The sequence below is a fragment of the Rousettus aegyptiacus genome, unplaced genomic scaffold (genome assembly GCF_014176215.1).
Source record: "Rousettus aegyptiacus isolate mRouAeg1 unplaced genomic scaffold, mRouAeg1.p scaffold_m13_p_6, whole genome shotgun sequence".
Classification (NCBI taxonomy): domain Eukaryota; kingdom Metazoa; phylum Chordata; class Mammalia; order Chiroptera; family Pteropodidae; genus Rousettus; species Rousettus aegyptiacus.
Window position 1 is genome coordinate 2,882,816 of NW_023416309.1, and position 21,000 is coordinate 2,903,815.

The window sequence follows — 21,000 nt, forward strand, 5'->3', positions numbered from 1 at the left end:
TATAATGGTCCCATTAACACTGCACTAATAACAAATGACTACCCAATTTCTCTCTTCTTTTTCTTCTTCCTTCTTAACAGATCCCATTTTGTCCAGGATGGCAATGTGCCCAGATAAATATATTCCCTTTTGCAGACTTTCTTGTAACTAGGGGTAGCCATGTGACCCTTGTTCTGACCAATGAGATATAAAAGGGAATCACCAGTAGAGCACCCCGGATAGCTAGATATGATGCCTTGAGATGCAGCAGCCATGCTGTGAACATAAGGACAGAAGCTACACAATAAGGAAGGTGAAGAAGGAGGATGAGGAAGCCTGGGATCCTAATAAAACCCTTGAGCAGCTGCCTTGCCCTGGGCTGCCAGTCTCTGGGTTGCTTGTTATATGAGAACAATACACCCCCATCTCTTTGATCCATGGATAGACAGGTTGTTTGGCATTTACATTCAAACACATTTCTTACTATTTTCCTTCTCTGTGTCTGAAGTTTTTCAATAATCATTGTTTAACATACAGATGATTCATGGTGCAATGGAAAGAATATGAGCCTTTGGATTACTGACTCTGGCTTAAAATCTAGTCACGTGTCCTTGGGTGAATAACTAAGGACACATAACTAAGGCTCTTTAGGCCTTATTTTCCTCATCTGTAAAATAGAAATAAAAATCCTATGGCATAGAGAGCCACTTCTGATATCTCTTTCCCTTGCTTACCTCCCATTGTAAGACTGGAAAGGTCAGATACTCGCTTTCATGGTTTTTCTCAAAACCAGCATTGCTGTGCATGGGTCTGGCTAATGAGGCATAAGAGTTAACGTGCAGGGGTTTTCTGATGAAGAGATAGAAGTGAGTGAGGAAAGAGTCACTTATCCCATCCATACTCCCTTCCTTCTTTTCCTTCCTTTGAATTTGATATTAAAAGACAACAAGGTTTGATGCTGTATTACCTATCTTGCAACTTTAAGGTGACACATGCTGAGATGGCAGAACAGAAAGACACAAGGATCCTGGGTTTTAGATGATAATCTTGAGCTGCCAAACCAAATCTAAGCCATCTAACTACAATTTTCTGATTAAGTAATACCATATTTCGCCAATTCTAAGACCAACATTCTTTTTTCACATTTAATACCTCTGAAATCAAGTCACATCTCACAACTGATCTGATAGTAAAGAATTGCATCATAGTTTCACAGCATTTTATATGCAAAGAAAGTGGTGCAAGAGTGGTACATTTTACAATCGATGGCATCTTAGAGTTGATGAAATATGATAACAAATCTCCTTATGGTTTGAGTCACATTTAGTTAGGTTTTCTGTAAGTTGTAGCCAAAGGAATTTCTGATAAAATAAAAAAACCTACTATAGGTATTTTATAGGTGGTTGTGAACAATGAATGAATAAAATAATGTAAGTACAGTACCTAGTATAGATTATTTGAAAAGGATGGCATTTGATCAGGGGCTCATATCTTTTTATAGAAATTCTTTTTTTCTACTATGTCCAACTGTACACATACACACACACACACACGCACACGCGCATGCAAACCTAAGGGCAGTAGATGTCTAGAAAATAAGGACAGGTAAAGAAACAAGTTTGGGCCACAGAGAACTCAACAGTGGGCAATCTTGTACCATTTGAGATTTTGTATTACAAATGGCAGATTCCTGCTCGGATTGGCTGACATACAAATGAGAATTTATTGACTCATCTGAGGGAAAGTCAACTGATCTTCTGACCTCAGACATCATCTGAATCAGCTGTCACCAGAACCCAGTATCTCTCTCTCTCTCTTATCACTGGGCTTGGCTTGCTCCAAGCTAACCCCATTTCCAATCAGGCTCTTTTCTGATCATTCTGATCATGCAAGATTCTCTCATTAGATTCAAGGCCCTCTAAAAAAGCATCTGCGTCTGTCTCAGCATTGTCAGGAAAATTGGTATTGCATCTCATTGGTAATGGTCAGTCTCCAGTCTGTGTGTCCATGAACCATTGCTGCAGGGAGAAAGGTACAGAAGAATCAAAGCAGATGATTGGATCAGATACACTTGAGCCATCAGCACCAAGAGGAGAGAGGGGCTCTCATAGAACACACACTGGGTATTGTTTTAGCATAAGGATGAAGGATGCTGTGTTACAAATCCCAGATGTCCTCCCTGGGCCTCTTTTCTCTCTTTCCTAAGCTCACTACCAACACCCAGGCCCTGGCACTTTATCACTCCATGACAGAGGGAATTGGTCCAGAGAAAACCAAAGTCAGCCAGTAAGGAGAAGTGGCAAGACCATCTACCCCAGGCCACAACTTCAAGGTGTATGGAGGGTGAGAAAGGGGGTAGCTCTCCAAAAGCGAGCTCAGCTTAGCTCACCACTCTAGTGTCACTGAACAAATCAACAAAAGAATGATTGTGTTTCAGTCAACTTTTGCCGCTTACAGAATCTCTACGGTGATTATCTACAAGCAGTTATATCTCCCTTCCATGTCTTCAGATTGGCTGGCGGGGGTGGGCAGGGGAGCAGTTGGGATAGGCTAGCCTGATTGATTCCAAGCTCCTGGTTGGGTTTGGATCTGCTCCACAGATCTCTCATTTACCTGGAACCAGCAGCTACCTGGGGCATGTTCTTCTTACCACGATGGCAGAAACACAAGGGAGCAGGCCATTTCTAGCCTCTGTGTGCATCATCTCTGTAAACATTCTATTGGCACAGGCAAGTCACATGGCCAAGCTCAAAGCCAACTGGTAGAAAAGTATGTTTCCCCACCATCTTGCAAATATGGAGAAGTACAACACCAATACTTCTGGAAGAAATATCTTGAGACCAACAATTTAATCTGCCATAGAAGATAGTCAAAGAATGACCTTCCTCACAGGCTTAGCCCTATCAACTGATTTGCTCGTTATAGTAAAAGTTTAGCCATGAGCACTAAAGCCCAATGAAAATGTCTTGTCCATGATCTATTTGGGGTAAAGAAGGAAGATATTACAGGGCCCTGAGCTCCCTATGGAGGCCACACCTGGAATGCAGCAACATTCAACAGAGATTATTTCTCTTCTGTCCACTGCTCTCAGTCTCTATTTAATCATGTCCAAGTGATAATCAAATCTGAAAACCTGAGTTATAGTTAGGTCTTCCTGTCTCCCATAGCTGGAGCCAGCCTCAGGCAACCCTCTGTTCTCTGAGAGAGGCAACCTTCTGTTCTCTGAGAGAGTGACGTGGTTAGCATCTTCTCTCCAATCTCACCTTGCCTACTGAAAGCTGACGTCACAGCATAAAGAGAGAGAAAGGAAGAGGTTATGGAAAGCTTTTTCTTCATGTTCTCATAGACAACCTTATGCTCTCTGCATCTGGAAGAGGTTTAACACACTCATGGGCATTTTGAAAAGTTTCTTCTAAGGACTGTCCCTTTCCCACTCCCACCCCTCCACCCCCAGCTCCAGAGCTGTGATTTCCTTGACCTCAGCAAATGAATCAGAAGCCACTTGCTCTCTCCTCAGCTTCTAGAAAGTTCACTTCCTACTACCTTCTGCTGCAGTCTCATCAGCTCTCTGGCAGGCCTTTGGGTCAAAATCTGAGGGGATCAATACCAGCTCTTTCATTCATGTCGCTCACGTTTGGTCATGGGAAATGGAAATATGCACACATTCTACATTCTGACAAACCCACAGGATCATACCAGTGGCAATTCCCCCATCATATTCAGGCCTGTACTCCCACCACAAGTGGCACATCTAGTATTCAAGATCCACATGCCTTTAACTCACCATTAGAGGAAGTGAAGCTACTTCCCAACACAGCAGCAGCCTGCCCTTGTCTCTTACTCTCTCTCCACCATCTCAAGCCAGAAGCCACAATGGCCTATGTGCATCAACCACCAGTCCACATTCTTCCAAACTCTGGGGGACATAAAGCAAGCTCTCGGAGTGGTCCTGTTGAAGCCAACACTCCCTGGGCTTAGGGGAGAGTGTAGCTACTCCATTCATCCCTTTTGATGGGGGATCCCCCATCCAGCCTCAGCCCTCACCAAAGGAATTTCACAAATCCTCTCTCTCCTCTAATCTCTCAGCCTATTCTTTCCCACTATGGGCCAGTTGTCCAGCTGGTTCTCAGGTACTTTTAAAATCCGTATCATGGTCTAGCAACACTCTTTGGAATTTGATAGCTCACTTCTTAGTGTTTTAGCCAAAACATCAATTTAACATCTTGATACTTCAAAAAAAAAAAAAGTAATTCCCAGCAGCCCCCTGGAAGATGTCCTCATGTGTCTCATTGGCTGAAGCACTCCATATAACCACCCCTAGCTGCAAAGGAAGCTGGTCATGTCATAATCTAAGAAAGAGGGGTAAGAGTGTCATTAATGGTTCAGACCATTCACATTCACCCATGGGGGCTAAGTAGTAAATTAACTGCTGTTTGCCACAAGGGCTCTGGTTGATACGACTCCAATCCTGAGCAGCCAACAATCCTTGGGACAGCTGCATGGCCAGAGGTGATAGTTCAGAAAGCATAAGCCTTGCCTCAGTCCCTGACTTCTAATTGAGGATCAGCCTGGATAGTCAAGAGACCAGAAGCTACAATAGCTGATGTCAAACCTGGCCAGCCACTTTCTAGCTGAGAGGACTTAGGAAACTCACCATTTCAGTATCCTTCATCTTCCACCTGAGTAAAATGGGAACAAGAGTCTCACAAATCTTACCCCACCCCTTTTATCTCCTGCTTTAATTAAGACTCTTAGATGAAAGTATCAGAAATATACCGGTTAGGAAAAAAAAGGATAATTTATTAAATCATCTAGGGATAGATGGCTGCCAGCACAGCAGGATCATAGCATCATCAGACCTCCTGTTCTGCCGTGTTCCCCTGTATTGGCTTCGTCTCACACACGTTCCTCCACATGGGTACTGCCAGCTTCCTGAGACTTGGCTCCTTCAGCTTAACAACTCCCGCAAAAAAAAGGGAGTGTCTCTTCCCCTGTAGATCCACAAAAATTCCAGGGTTGATTCTGATTAGGTCACAGCCCACCCCTGAGCTATGCAAAGCCCCAGAACAGAGGTGAGCTGGCAGTGTGGGGAAAGGCAAGAAAATGGCTTATGCAGACAAGGAGGGGAGAAAGTAATTCCTAAGAAAGAAAAAGCAGGATGCTGCTGCCACTTGAAGGAAAAGACTGCAGGCAAGAGCAGGAAGGAGGGAGAACTGGGAAGGGAGGCAGAGAACACTCCTGGGAGGCAGAGTGAGCCCTGAGCTCTGGGCTCCATGCCAGGACTCTGAGTGGGTGTCCACAGGATGAGACACATTTGGAGCCAGACTGGTGGAGTAGGGGACAAGAAGGGAGCTTCTGACAAGGACAGATACTTCCCTCAAGCTCTTGAAAAGAAGGGGCTACAGGAAATTAATCTTGAGTCTGCCCTAATGAAACCAGAGGAAAGAGATGATGCTTGTGGTGGGAGAACCCTTCTCCACCTCACAAAGAGGAACCTGGGGTAGCCAGGTAAGATTTACATAAATGTGAGAAACACAGTCTTCCACCTGTTTCTCAGTATGGCCTTTGTCATGCTCGGGCCTCTCTCTGTTCCTGAATGATGAGCGATGACACTTCCTCAGATGGGGCTGATTCTTAAGGTTAATTGAAAGTGGCCTGTCTTATGAATCATCCATTGCATTGAATTATTTATCACCTGCAGGCATTTACAGGCCTTTAAATGCTTGAACTTCCTGAAATTCTATTTGGAAATGCTATTGCCAATGGAAATATGACTTCCTTTTGGCCATGGAAAAGAAACATTAGCTGCCATCTCCAGATTTCCCAGCTCCTAAAGACCCAGTAAGCAGGGAGATCCGAAAACAGGAAGCAAGGCCAGGGTTGCAGCAGACCAGGGGGTCATTCTGATATGAGAGTTGGCTCCAGGCCAGCCTTGTCTCAGGGCTCCTATGGGACAATGGAAGGAGGGAACACTGACCACAGTGCCTGTAGCTCTTGGCTTAGTTCATGGTCATCTACCTAAGAAATGGTCTCCTGGGGTCTTGTGCAGGTTCAGCTGGTCCCTCAGTGGAAAGGAAAGAATGAGGGGATCCAAGCACCATGTCCAGCTCCACCACTTACTGGGTGGGCCATGGAACCTCTTTGATTCAGTTTCCTCATCTGAGATGATGGTTCAGATCCTACAGGGCTGATATGAGGCAGGGATTGATGGAATCATGTGCAATGAGCCTGCATCATGATGTCCAGAACATAAGAAGGAGCAAGAAAGGTGAGTTCCTTCTTGCCGCCTGCTCTCATCTTCCAACAGAGGAAAAAAGACTTGAAACTCAGTGGGCTGGCTGGATGTGTAAGGTGCTTGCAGACAGAGCTAGCAATGTGAGTACAAAATCCTACAGCCGATCTTCAGAGCCAGGTTGAGGAGTTCCTATCTGGTCCCAAAGCTTGGGCTCAGGATGTGTGTGATGCATGGACAGTGGGGGCAGAAGCCAAGGGGCAGTTCATCCTAATGACACAAGCCCTTTATCCACTATTCAGCACAGCCTTGGCCCCAGAAGCAGATATTGGGGATGCCGAGCTGAATAAGACATGGCCCCTGCCTTCCTGAAGGTCCTAGTCTCCTGGAGAGGGTGAGGAGCACCCACTTTCCCACCCCACATCAGGAACAACCAGGTACAGCTCAGGCCCAGGCAGGGCAGCTGGAGGTTGGGGGAGACAGTCATGATAGCTGAAGGGTTACATGTTAGCTACCTAGTCCCAGCTTTGAAGTTCACTGAGAGCTCCAGGAAGCAAGAGGAGGGAGAATGTAACCCACTCTCCCAGAGGGCTGTATTGACACTGTACTCAGCACAATAATGGTTCCAAAGACATCTGTCTATGTCTTAATTTCTGGAACCTGAGATTAAGCTACCTTACATGGCAAAAGGACTTTACAGATGTGATTAAGTTAAGGACCTTGAGATGGGGAGACTACCTGAGTGGGCCCCATATAATCACAGAAGTCTTTATAAGAGGATGACAAAAAAAGTTAATGTGAGGATGACAGGTAGTCAGAGAGATTAGAAAATGCTGCTGTTGGCTTTGAAGATGAATGAAGGGGCCACTTGCAGACAGACCCTAGAAGGAGGGAAAGACTACAGAATGTATTTTTCCCCAGCCTCCAGAAGGAATGCAGGCCTGTACATCCCTTTTAGTGTTCTTCCTTCCAGAAAGGAAGAATAATAAATTTTGATTTTTAACCACAGAATTTGCAGTAATTTGTTACAGCAGCAACAGGAAACTAATACAGACATCCAACCCAGATGTGATGGGAAATATGGGGAAGTTTTACGGGGGGCTCAGGCCCCATTTCCTGAGATACTACCCACATTGCTAGCCCAGTGGAAACAGAGGTGAGGGACCCAAGTTCTCTAGACACTCCAGACTACATGACTGGGTCTCCTGAGGGAAGCTTTGTAGGCGGGTGGGTGAAGGAAATGTCCTGTCCGCAAGACATGAGATGTACCTGGTTGTTCTGGGTGTGGGGATCCTAGCAGGATGTGGAGATCCTAGCATTGTGCAGGAATGGAGCAGTGAGAGAGGCTCCACTCCTCCAGGATAGCTGCGGGGAGCAGATCCCGCCTTCTCACCACTTCATACCCATCCAGACCCCAGAAAGAGAGTGGTCATGCTTGCTCTGCACCCTGGCGCCCAAAGGCTCCCAGACCCTGAGTGAAGGAGACCATAGTTCACCACCCAACCTGCCACAGGTCATCAAGGGTTCAGGCAGGGTGGAGCTTCACACATGCTGACAGCCTGGCCCGCTCTCCATCTTGTCCACTCCACCTCCTCCATCCAATGATAAGCACAGGTGCCACGTGGTAGGGGTGTGCAAGCTGGATCTTTGGATACAACCTTCAAGGCTGTAAAACAAGATCAACCCTCCCCCCATCATGTATTCCTTTCATCCTCACTTACAGACGCCTTGAGATTTCACATGCTCTCAACAGAGTCCTTCACAGGGACGCCGTGCAGGTGCCACGAGGATGCACATACCCCGATAGGGCACATGACTTGTGAGAGCTGGCAGAGGACCAAAAGGGCGCTTGCCTGAGCCATTACTTCAAGGCAGCCTCCACCAGCCTTGATGGGCACAGCCCCTGTGGTCTGATAATAATCACTATAACAATAGAGGCTGCAGGTTCAGAGGAGATCCAGGCAACGCCCACCCTTGGTCCAATACTCACTATAATAGGGTTGGCAGGCCAGCCACCATTTTAAGTGTCCCTTACATCTGTAGAAGGGCCCAGCTGGGACCCTCATAATAAAGATCTTACAGCGTCCAAGGCCTCACCTATCCTTACCCTAAAGCTTAACAATAGATTGTCCCCTGCAGCTTGACCCAGAGCTTGTAACATCTCCTGCGATAGAAAGTTGCCCTGGAACTTATGATTAATGCCCTTATGCTTGCTGATCATAATCTTTATGGTCGAGCATTCTATCCAGATTACTCTCATCTTTGTTCTTGGGTTGCTAATACTACTGTGGGACTACGTTGCCAGAGGGAAGGCTTAGTGAAGCATAACAGACCCTTGGAACCATCATGCAGCCTCTGGAATAATGCCCAGATTTCCCCTTAAATACCCTAAGCTGGACTGAGAAAGTCAGGCAGTTTTTGAAGGTGTTAACCTGCTGCCTTCTCAGATCACTGGTGCTCTGACAATAACCGCTTATTCTAAATATCCCAATTCCTGTGTGAGTCTGTTGGCTGAGCAGCGCAGGCAGCAGGAGCCCCGGACTCAGTTGCTCTCAGGTTACACAAATAGTAACTTTAGAGGGCTTAGTCGTATTAGCCCAATTGAAAAAAGTGAGCCTAGAGTACTGAAGTAAACTGTCCCAAGTACACAGAGTAGGAGCGTGGAGAGCTGCTTTGGAACCTAGATGGCGGGGCTGGAGAATCCGCACTCTGCCCGCCTCATTATTTCGTCTATTGAGATGACGAAAGAAAACACTTTAGAGCCGTATAGCCCGCGAGGCTGACGGGCGGGCTTCATGGGGCCCGGGATAGGGTACGGGGACTACGCCCTGGGATTTGGGAGGCTCCCTGGAGCAGGGGTCGTAGCCGGTCCTGGAGCCCGCAGCTTCACCCGCAGAGAAGCTTCAGCAGGTGAGGCGCATCCTTAGATGGGTGCGTGCCCAGGTAGCCCTCTATCAGACGCGGACGGAGAACGCTCCAGTTCTGCACTCCTGAAAGGGGTGGCCATAGCACCGCACCCCGCACCGTCCACAGCCGCAGGGAGTCCAAGGCGCCCGCCCCGCTAGGAGCCCTGTGGTTTCCGGGAGCGCCCGCTCTGCTCCGCGTCCCTCCTGGGCTAAGGCCGGAACCAGAGCGGGGAGGAGCTGCGCCCTGCGGACGCTGAGTCTGTTCTTCCGCTGTCCACAGCCTTAGGGCCAGAGTGTGACAAAGGATAGGCGCCCCTGCGCCCGCCTTCGGCCCTGCGTCACGCTTTAGTACTCTGCCCCAAGACAGCGGTGGGAGGCGCGGAGCCCCGGGAGACTGAGCCCCTGGCCGCGCCCTGACGGCCAGTCGGAGCAGCCCTATGGCCGGTAAGTGCCCTCGCCTTCCCCAACTTCGCCCCAGCACTGCGCCCGGCCTCTTGGCCACTATCCTGAGCCCCGCCGGCACCCACTGGGGCGTAGCCCCGGCACTGGCAGCTCCCGGCTCCTAGAGGGACGCGAGGAGTGGAATGGAGAGTAAAGCCAGCTCCTCGCAGACGCTTACGGGTCAGGAGATGTCAGGAGATGGGGTCTCGCCATGCCATCACCCCACCAGGTCCAGAGCCCAGAAGCCCCAACCCCGCACGTGAGCCAAAGGAGGTCCTTTCTTTGCCCAGATTTGGCAGCGGGCAGGTGCCTGGCACTCAGCATCTAGGCACTCTCAGCGGGCGCTGGGTAGAGCCTCCCAGCTCTCCGCAAATGTGTGGGTAGGTGCCAGCAGCAAAGGGTCCGTGTGTCTGCTACTCACGCCTGCCGCCCCCATCCTTGTCCACAGCGCCTCCCACCGACTCCCCTAAGTGGCTCTCCTTAGTAGAGGGTTGGGGGAAGGGCTGGGTTTTAGAGAAAGTTGCAGAATTCAAAAATGAGTCCAACCTGTCAGCAGGTTCCAGGATCCCAAAGAATAAGATTCTGAACGCCACCCAGGGCATCATCCCTTCTTGTGCTTTTCCTAAGTGTGTAGTGCCCACACCCAGCTCACTCGCAAGTCTGAAGAGGAACCCAGGGAAAATGGAGGTTCAGAGAAGAGGTTTAATTTCTACTCAGAAGTGCAAGGAAATCGTTCATTTCAGACAGAATCCCAGGTCCAGGGCCAGTTTCTTTCCAAAGAAAACCAGTCGGTGCTGTCCAAGGCAATAGGATCCCAAGGGAAATGGCATTTCAGCTGATACACAGCAGAGCCTAGCCAGCAGCCTCCTCTCCAGCAGACCCAAGGACCCAAGAAGTGTGCTTCTGTGTCACCCCTGGGGTCCAACCCAGGGATTGAGGTTGCTGCCCAAATCTGCCCCCAGCTGGCCACTTGTGTGAAGGAGAGTGGCTTTTCTCAGGCATCACAATCCTGGTGGTCTCTGCCCCCAGAGCAGGTGGCCCTGGTGATTGGGGGCACTCTTGGGGGGCTGCTACTGCTGCTGCTGTTGATTTGGGTGAGCTGCTGTCTCTGGAAGAGGCTTTGTGCCAAGTTCACCTATGAGGAGCTGCCGGGGACTACAGCTGCCTCCAGCCTACAGGAGGACAAACTCTGCCGGCTGCATGCTGGGACTCAGACAAGCAGGTGAGGCAGGATGTGGGGCCCAGTGAGCTCCTGACCTTGCTTAGGGCCCTCCCTGTGGCATTTCCCTTGGAGTGGGGCAGGAAGGAAAGGTCTATTTATGGAGTGCAGCCTCTGTGCTGTCACCAGGCTGGGAGTTATCACAAAGAAATCCTAGAATCCTCGCCAGATCCATGAGACAGGCTTTATGAAGCACATTGTCCAGCTGAGGAAACTGAGGCTTTGAGGACATAAGTACAAAGTGGGAAAACAGGTATTCAGACCCAGGCAGGCTGACTCCAGAGGCTGTGCTTCTTCTTCAATTAGCCATTGGCACACAGAGGTGTTGACTCTGGTTGTGTGAGTATGGGGGGAGTGGGGGAGCACTGCAGTGGTCTGGTATAGGACCAGAAAATGGTGCTCTTGTCTCCTCACTTTTCTTCCTCCAGCCCCTGGCACTCAACACCTTTGAACTGAGCGTTCTGAGGCCACACCATTCACTTGCCACCTATATGTTGTCTCCTTGCCTCTGGACAGGCCACCAGGTGTGCCATTTGTGGTGCCCCCTTCCTTCCAAAGCCGAGACTGGGTGCCCCTGCACAGCAGAGAGTGGGCCCAGGTGCCACCAGACCCCTGCCCAACTTCAAAGCTCCGGCCTCACTCCACTAGCAGCAACCTTGGTGAGTGTGCCTGCCCAGGGGTCAGGGTCTACTCAGGGCAGGGCAGATCAATCTGCTTTCGTGAGCCTGGCTCCAGAACACAGCCTGGATGGGCCCAGGGATGCCAGAGTTGGCCAATGTTCAGTCTTTCCAAGTACTTCAGTTTACCAAGTGCCTACAGCACCCCAGCCCAGGCCTGATATGGCCTCATGTGCCATTTTGGAGTTAGACTTCACCATACCTCTGTTGGTAGAAGGACTGCCTCCCAATTTTACACATTCATAAACTGAGGTTCAGAAGGTTAACCATGCCTTGCCCAAGGTCGCAAAAGCAGTAAGCAACAGATCTGGAGAATGGAGCCCTGGTGTTTCCAGTTGCAGAACCTGTGCTGGGTCCTTTTCCAGGATCAGGGGGTGGCTGATCCAGAGGGCAGAATGATAGGAAGTGGGTGCATAGCTTTCTGGTCACCTCTTTATTCTGAAGGCCTTTCAAGAGACCTTCCCAGGAACCACCAAGTTTCTAGCTTGGCCTTTCTAATTTGAAGAGAAAGAAAAGAGGCAACACTTTATCACTGAGATACCACAGAAAGTGGCCAGGCCAGGTGCTGGGCGCTGTGACCCCAAAGCAGGCCCCGACCTCTGGGTACAGAGTTGATCACAGAAGATGGGAGTTGAGTAAATACTGTGGCCTCTGCTGGGGGCTCCAGGGAAAAGCAGGCCTGGATGTACAATGCCTTAGTGCTGAGAAGGCCTCCTGGAGGAACTAAAATAGAGAGAGGGGCTATGTTTAGACTGCAGAAGAAAGTTGGGGTGGATTTGGTCAGAAGAAGCAAGAAGCCACAGGAGAGGCCTGGTTGAGGCATAGCCAAGAAGTGATTAGCCAGGAGAGAGGCAGTGAAGCCCAAAGCTTGCTTGTCCCCCAGGTCCCTGTCTTCCTCTGGCCTGCCAGACCTCCCAACCCCTGTATTGTAGGAGATGTGTGCGTGGTGGGGACCATCAACCCAGAGCTGTACAAGTTCCCAGAGGACAAGAGTGAAACCGACTTCCCTGAGGGCTGCCTGGGGCGACTGTGGTTCTCTGTGGAATACCAGCAGGAGGCCGAGCGGCTGCTGGTGGGCCTGATCAAGGCACAGCAGCTACAAGCCCCCTCGGAGACCTGCAGCCCCCTGGTGAAGCTCCACCTGCTTCCCGATGAGCGGCGCTTCCTCCAGTCTAAGACTAAACGCAAAACCGCCAACCCTCAGTTTGATGAGCACTTTATCTTCCAGGTACAGCCTCTGGAGCAGGCAGGGTCTGGGAAAGAGTAGTCATTACACAAGAGAGCCACAGTCTTCTGTGCTAGCCAAGGTCCTGCAGCCTCTAGAATCCCCAGGCCTCAAGTCAGGGCCTACAAGAGCCCTGAACTCCGATGGCATGGGGGAGAGGAGAGACTTGGAGGATAAGAGAGCAGTGGGCTGGACTCCTCCTGTACAGGCTGTCTGGAGGATAGAAAAGAAAACACATTATTGAAGTGCCTACTGAATGCCAGTTTCTGGTCCATGGGGCATAGAAGAAGAACCCCAAAGCCCTGGAGCACTATGTGGTTTATAGCAAGGTTATACAAAAAATTCAGAGGGTAAAACCCCCAGGCCCCTTGAAATGAGGTCAGGAACTCACCTATCCTATCAGAGGCCAGCACAGGACCCAAGAGTCATCCTAGGCAGGTGGTACATTTGTTGTACGGTGGATTAGTTGGCATAGGGTCTGGAGGGATAAAAGCTATTGGGACACTCAGCTAAGCACACAGTGGCCTGGGAGCCTCAGCAGGTGACTGGGGTTCTTATGGGAAACTAGCCATCAAGAGCTGCTGAGAGGCCTTGTACAAACATTCTTTTGAGCTGAGTAGCAGGCTAGCTGGCAAGGTAAGGAGAGGTGGTCAGCATTCAGGAAGAGGCAAGCACCCCAGTTCTTGCCTTCTTCCGGTGAAGAGAGCTGAGAAGAGGGGTGGCATGGAGCCCAACTGCCAGCTGTCCTGCTGGGTACAAGGCTATGAGAATTCACAGGTGAACCTGTTCTTGTCAGGACATCAAGACCAAGTTGTACAGGCTGGCTGACCAGCATGGTCACGTGTCATGCTCACATACTTATATTTCCTTACCCTACCCTGCCCCAATATTAACTTGATCCTGACCTCTCTGTGCTTTAAAAGGAAAGGGGAAGGAACACAGGAAGAGAAGAAAATCAATATTAATTGGTCATTGGCTATAGGTCAGACACTGTGATTGGGGTTTTGCAACCCAGAGAGTAAGAACCATTTTCACATTTCACATATGAGGAGACTGAATCTTAGGGAGAGGGGAATTGTGGCGCCCAACTCAGATAGCAGAGATGGGCAGGTTCCATGGGCTCCAGTAGGGGACCTCTCACAGTTCTATGTGCAGGCAAATCATTGGGAGATCCTGTGCAACAGCAGATTCTACTTCATGGGTTTGGAGTAAGGCCCAAGGACCCATATTTATGACAAGGTCCAGAGGGTGGTGGATTGTGCTGGTCCTCAGAGCACACTCTGCGTGATGAGGCTCTAGCACACGTTCCTACCTCCTGGAGGTGCTGGTCCTGCTGCTGTGAAGGGTGCCCAAAGATGGCTGAGTTTGAGGTATACAGGTCCTTGGTTGTGAAACCTCTCACCAAAAGCTCCTGTGTCCAGAACAATATGCCACACTATCCCATCTCTTGTCCCCATGCCTGACCTCAGCCCAGCCTTCATCTCCCCCAGGTGTCGAGCAAGAGCATCACTCAGAGGGTGCTGCGGTTCTCGGTGTACCATGTGGACAGGCAAAGGAAGCACCAGCTCCTGGGCCAGGTGCTGTTCCCCCTGAAGAATGAGATCCTGGCAGGTGACTGCCGGCATATTATCTGGAGAGACCTGGAGGCTGAGAGCCTGGAGGTAAAGGCCAAAGTCACCAAACATATGCCACTGTGTGGCAGACTATCATGGGCAATCAGCAAGTGTGGCCTAGCACCTGTTGTCCAGCTTTAGCCCTCAGCATACTGCCCACCACCCCTGCTCAGGGTCGTGGGCCTGGGTGGTGCTGCATGAGATAAAAGGGGTGTGTGGGATCATTCCTGGGCAAGGAGGGGCCACCTGAGATTCTTTTGACCTGGAGGCCAGATTACCTGGAGCAACTTGAAAAATCCATGTTTGGATGCCCATCCAGATCAGACAGCTGTAAAAGGCAACATCCCAAATGGACCACCAGGGAAAATATTTACCTGCCTTCCCTCAGCTCACAAGAAAGACCCTGTGGCTCAGAATAGTTTGGCATTCCCCAGACCTGGGTTTGAATCTTTGACTCTGGTCCTCACTACTGTGTGATCTTCAGTACCTTAGTGTCAACTCTCCAGACCTTAGTTTCTCGTCTATAAAATGACAGGTGGGCTTAAAGAGGGAACGTGAATATGTCAAGTGGTACTCCATGCCTGACCACTGTGAGAAAGGAGGAAGACACTAGGGCTCCTCCAGCACCCACCAGCATGACAGGGTACCTTCCCCTTGGCCTCTCCAGCCTCCCTCAGAATTTGGCGACCTCCAATTCTGCCTCAGCTACAATGACTGCCTGAGCCGTCTGACAGTGGTCGTGCTACGAGCCAAGGGCCTCCAGCTCCAGGAGGACAGGGGCTTTGTCAGTAAGTTTTCCTCTTCAGGGCAGAGCCAGCCCTATGAACTTAAGAGCTAGGGCTAGAATCTGACCCCCACCCCGGCCATCCAGTTTCTGTGTGCCTACTGCCCATCACAGAACTCTATCTCCTGAGGCACACCCACCCTCTGTGGACATTGTGGTATGAGAAGCAGCTTCCTGATGTCAAATCCAATGCTGCATTCCCCTGACCACCAGCAAGACCTCCAAGGCCCTTGAGACCAAGTCAGCCCCTCACTTTTCCCTTGAACTGTGCTGCCGCCTCCAGCCCCCCCTTCTGTGAAGGGATCTAGTTCCTCCAAGGAGAGGCTCTGTGTGTCCTTGCCCCTCAGGACGATTCCCCTGCACACAGGCATGACCCTCTGCTGGAAGAAGGTCGGCAGGCCACGTAATGCTCTGCTTCCTCCAACTTCCCAGACCCAAGAGCTGGAGGACTAGAGGCCCTACACTGGCTCACCCGACATTTCTTGCCCCTGTGTGGATCTCTAGCAAGGTGGTGGTTGTCTGCCACCTGTGTTTCTCCACATCTGAGCCACCATAAGCAAACTGGCATTCAACCTTCTGCTATAGATCCCAAACTCATCTAAGCCCCACCCCCCAAACCTTTGCCCTCTGAAGGACAAGGCGTTTAAGGAACCCCAGAGGGCCTGAGCACCTAGCAGTCAGTGCCTCCGCCCCCCACCACTGCCCTATTGGGGAGAGATGGGTGTGTGGTACCAGGCTCTGGTAAACAAGGGCTAGCCAAGCCGTGGGTGGTTCAGAAGGCAGAGAGGAAGGAAGAGGATGGGAGCTGAGTGTTTCCTCAGCCCTAAGGCAGTACACTAATCAACCATGTTTCCTCTTATAATGCCCTTGGCTAACAGAGGCTGTGAGTAATGGGCTACTGATGTCTGGGTGAGCATGTGCACCCTGAGCCAGACCTCCCACTGGCTGGAGGCTGAGCTCCTACCTGCCTCTCCTAGCCTAGTCTGCACTACCCCTCAGGTGTGTTTGTCAAAGTGTCCCTGATGAACCACAACAAGTTTGTCAAGTGCAAGAAGACTTCAGCTGTGCTGGGCTCTGCCAACCCTGTGTACAGCGAAACCTTCAGCTTCAAGGCTGACCCCACCGAGTTGGACACTGCCAGCCTCAGCCTGACAGTGCTGCAGAGCACCGAAGGAGACAGTAAGGCCTGCCCAAGAACACAGAGCTGGCTAGTGCGAGAGCTGAAATTCACACCCAGCTTTATTCCAGTGTGACTTTCTGCGGCACCCTAGAAAGAGGGTGCCACCCCCTCTACCACCCCCTCTGGGGCAAATCACCAGAGGTTGGAGGCAGCATGGCCAAGTGACCTGATGCGTGTGTCACTGTAACCTCTGTGTTGCTTCATGCCTCCAGACTAGTCTTTGGGTCCTGGGTGAGGTTCAGGGTGAATGACAGGATGGAGTTATCTCAGCCAGTTCTCCCACACTGCCTCATAACCCAATGTCCACTGTCACTGTCCTGGGAAACAGAGATGGCTGGTCTCTATTGTGACAGTTGGTGGGTGAAATTTCTGTTGAATGTTCCCCATGAATGTATAAGTGGGCTGATGGAAGAGGGCTTCTCTCTGGAGGGGCCCCTTCTTCCGTCAGCTCTTTGACATGAGGCAGGCTTAAGACAGCCCACCATGAGGGTGAGGGATAGAATGGGTTCCCCCAAAGGGCAGGCTCTCCACCTGGGCTTCCTTTCCTGCCATCTCCAGCTCCAGAGCAAAGTCAGGACCTCTTTGGAGGCTGTCAGCTCTGTGTTTAAATAGAGAGGGCCTGGCTACTCCCTTGGAGGGTAAGAATAAATGAGAGAGAGAAGGAGAAAGGGGCAGGGGGATGGGGATGCCTGAGATAATACGGCTTCTGTGCTCCAGAGACTAACAGTGCTTTTCCTCCCCTGCAGAGACCCACCAGCTGGGCCGGGTGGTGGTGGGCCCCTACATGTACGCCCGTGGCAAAGAGCTAGAGCACTGGGATGAGATGCTCAGCAAGCCGAAGGAGCTAGTGAAGCGCTGGCATGCACTTTGCCGCACCACTGAGTCCTGACTCAAGCAGGGACCTCACATATGCCTCAGGAGCCTGCTCTTCCCACCACCGTGCATGACAGCCACCAGCCTGGGCACATCTTCCAGCATCTCATGGGCTCTTGGGCCAGTCCATACCAGGGGTACATAAGCGCCGATGTACAGGAGAGAACAAGGGACAAAAGAGCCCTGGTCTGGTCAGCAGTGTGGCCAGTGTCTAATCACCAGCCTAAGAGATCCTCCTGACTCACTTTCTCTTTCTTTACACATAGGACTACCAGGGCTTAGGATCCCAGCTCCTGGTCATCACAGTACCGATTTGGACCAGTGTTCAGAAGAAATAGTCTATTTAGTGATAGCATAACTGTGTGTGCTGAATGGAAGTGTTGGGTAAACTTGGGTTTCACCATCTTGGAAAGCTAATAGCATGTTGATGCTCAAGCTACAGTTTTTCAAATGTAGTGTCTCCGCCTTCTATCTAGCAGAGAAAACAAACTACCCTGAAGGAATTAAGGGAAGGGGGGACACCCCAAGCACTTATTTCAATTGGTCCACAATAAATAGCACAATCTCAGAATAGGTTTCCGTATGAAGGTGTAGAAAAGTCCCAGAATGTATAGGCCACATGGTGTGCCCACAGCTCAGGAGAGGAAGCTCCCAGAGGTGGGGACTCGCTGCCTTCAGGACCTGCAGGAGAATGTTGTGAGTAGCCCACCCAGGTACCAAGTGGTGGACAGGTTCTCAGCATCACTCCCTGTTAGAAGGGCCTCATCTGTGTGTCAGGTACCTCCCTGGGGCCATGTCAGATCCCACCCCTACATCATGCCAAGTCTGGGCCACGGCCTGCCCTCCCAGAGTTCAACACCTCACACCCCTGGTCTCACAGGCACTCTGCTGCTAGTTTCTGTGGTCTCCCTGGTTAGCAACATTCGGCTTCAGGGGCACTAACTTTATGCAGAAAATGGTGAAAACACATGGCCAAAATGTAGCCCATAGAGCTGAGAGCTTTTCCTGGAAACCTAGCAGTTTCATTACCATTATTGTGGTGTAGTAGGTGTCGGTATAAAATTCATTAAGATAGAAGTTCCCACAAACCACAGACGTCAACCCCAGTGAAGTTATACTCTAGGTAACAAGCAAGCATTGTGCTTGTCACTGTCACAGTTTGTATTTTAACCCTAATGCTGTTGTACTCCCAGTCAATGCATTGTTATTGTAATAACTAGAATGAACCCTTAAACCAGCATTGTCTCTTTTCTTGTTCAGTGAAGTAACTTCAGCAGAAGAAAGAAATGAACCTTTTATACTCAGTTTCTGCCCCTTTCACTTGACTTCCAGTCTCAGTCAATGCACAAATACAAGCTTTCCCTAGTAGTGGTCTGCATGGACAAAATATCTTGTCTTTGCTTTCTCTCTCTTATTTCACATGCACATTTTCAACATAGTCCACACTCCAGTAATTTCTAATAGTGTCATAGCTTATACATAACATGAGTTCTCTCTATATATTTGTAGCAGTCTACCTAGGGTCCTGAGACAGTAGATGCCAACCACCACTACATTTCAAGGTGAGGCCTTTCTAGAGACACTTGAAAAAGTTGGAAAGTATCCCCTTTGAGGAACAGAGTAGAATGGTGTGTCCGAATGACAACTAAAAAATCTCAATGCCAAGAGATTGGCTGTCTCTATGCTCTGATAGGGAGGAGGAAGGGGTTGCTATGTTGGGCTGGCCCCTGTCTATAGCTACAATCAGGCCTAAAAGTACATATCCGTTTCCCGTGGGCCTGAGAGAGCTGTCGTGGATTGTCTCAAATCCTGTTCACAAGGTGACCCCAGAAGAAAGAAGCCTTTTGCATTTCCATACAGCATTTTGGAAACAGCTTGTCAATTTCCACACACACAAAAAAAGTACTAGAATTTAAATGTGTCTTATTGAGTGAATAGAACAGTTTGGGGGCCACGTGATACCTTTACAGTATTCAATCTTTGATTCATTAACATGGCATATCCCTCCATTTGTTTAAGTCTCTTGTAAGTTTTCTTAGGACTGTTTTGTAGTTTTCAGTAAAATGTTCTTGCACGTCTTTCATTAGATTTATTCTTAGGTGTTTTATATATGTTTGTTGCCATTATATATAGATTCTATTGACTTTTTTGAATGTCTACATATCTAGCGAGTGGCCTTGCTAAAGTCACTTAAATTGTAGTAGTTTGTCAGTAAATTCTTTGTATTTTCTTTGGATATAATCATAACCTCTGCAAAAGACAGTTTTATTTCTTCCTGTCCAATCTTTGTGCCTTCTTTATATCTTGCCAAATTTCAGTGGCTGAGCAATCAGGCAAGAAAAAAAGGCATCCAGATTGTAAAGAAAGAATTAAATCTATATTTGCAGATGGCATGGTCATCTATAGAAAATCCTAAGGAATACATGCACGCGCGCGCGCGCGCGCGCACACACACACACACACACACACACACACCATTAAAGTTAATATACCAGTTCAGCAAAATTGCAGGATACAAGGCTGATATATAAATGGTATCGGGTAGGCCTAACTGCAATAGTGATAGTAGGTATACCTGTCTCATTCTCAGTCTCAGGAGTGGGCAGAGCTTTCAATATTCACTATTAAGTATGACGTTTGCTATAGGACTTTTAATATACTCATGATCATATATTTTCAATTTGTTAAAAGTTTTCTTTTTACCATAAATTGTTAAATTTTATCAAATATTTTTTCTGCATCTTTTGAAGAAATCATATTTTTCCCCTTTATTCTTTTAATGTGATGGATTATATTGATTTATTTTTGACACACACACTCTTCTGCTTTCTATCAAAAATGTAGCTCTAGGTTTTTGGTTCATAGCAAAATTGAGGGGAAGGTACAGAGATTTCCCACATACCCTCGCCCCTATGTATGCACAGCCTCCCCCATTGTCAACACTGCAACACTTAATTTCCATTTAATATTTTGTTATAGAGTCCAGTTCTTTGATGAAAGTCTTCCTTTTGTCAATCACACCAATATCTGGGTCACTGATGGATCAGTTTTATTGTTGATGTATGAATATCCAAACCTGTAGAGAATTTTAATAAAATCGTACTTGAGCCAAACAGAAGTTATTCCTGGAAGCAAGATCTCAACAGACTGAGAAAAATGATTCCTAAAATGATAGTTTGAAGTTTCTTTTATGCATTTGGAAATTAAGGAAGTTTAAACAAAGGAGGGAGAAAGCAAGGCAGGGATTAGATTACAACAGTGGCTCCCAGGGCTCCCAACCTTTCTGGCACCGGGGACTGGTGCTCCTTTGAGAATCTAATGCCTGATGATCTGAGGTGGAGCTCAGGCGGTGATGCTAGTGCTGGGGAGCGGCTGCAAATACAGATGCTTTGTTCTCTGGCCTGCTGCTCACCTCCTGCTGGGCAGCCAGGTTCCTAACAGGCCACAGACTGGTACTGATCCACGACCCTGAGGTTGGAGACCCCTGGATTACAGGAGAGTAAGAAGATTATGTGCTCCCTTGAGAGTAGTTATGCCTCTGAGGGATCTGAAAAAGAGAATTACTCTGTTAACCTAGATGTACAGAAACAATGGACAAGTCTTGGCTTAAGGCAAAGATAAGCCTTTTACTAAAGAAGTTATAGTCCTGGGGCATGGCTACCCACCATAATCTTCCCAGTGGGGAATTTATGATCAGATTACCCTGCAAGGTACCTTTTAGTAGAACCCCTTTTTCATCTGCATTCTGTATATGTTCTCCCCCTTTGATCCTGTTTTTTGACATGCTGGATAATTTATTGTTGAATACTGACCATTATGATAAATTATAGTGGCCTCAGGACACATTATTTCTCTAGAGATGGTTTACTAC

At 48.9% G+C, this 21,000-nt stretch overlaps 1 protein-coding gene across 5 annotated transcripts in view; it reads left to right on the top strand.

Annotated features, from left to right (window-relative positions):
- The first annotated feature begins 8,996 nt into the window (after nt 1-8,996).
- Nucleotides 8,997-21,000, top strand: part of LOC107509904 (synaptotagmin-15) — a 37,613-nt gene continuing 25,609 nt past the window's right edge. For 3 of the 5 annotated variants that reach the window (XR_004951630.1, XR_004951632.1, XR_004951631.1), the window contains exons 1-9: nt 8,998-9,121; nt 9,398-9,561; nt 10,588-10,780; nt 11,294-11,436; nt 12,387-12,682; nt 14,170-14,340; nt 14,960-15,080; nt 16,076-16,255; nt 17,003-18,691. Coding sequence is in view for 1 of the 5 variants with exons in the window: in XM_036223754.1 (XP_036079647.1) it covers nt 9,555-9,561; nt 10,588-10,780; nt 11,294-11,436; nt 12,387-12,682; nt 14,170-14,340; nt 14,960-15,080; nt 16,076-16,255; nt 17,003-17,145 (1,254 nt within the window). In the remaining 4 variants the exon portion in view is untranslated. Of the gene's footprint in view, nt 9,122-9,397; nt 9,562-10,587; nt 10,781-11,293; nt 11,437-12,386; nt 12,683-14,169; nt 14,341-14,959; nt 15,081-16,075; nt 16,256-17,002; nt 20,424-21,000 lie in introns of those variants that run through there. The other 2 variants (XM_036223754.1, XR_004951633.1) reach the window with 2 other exon arrangements.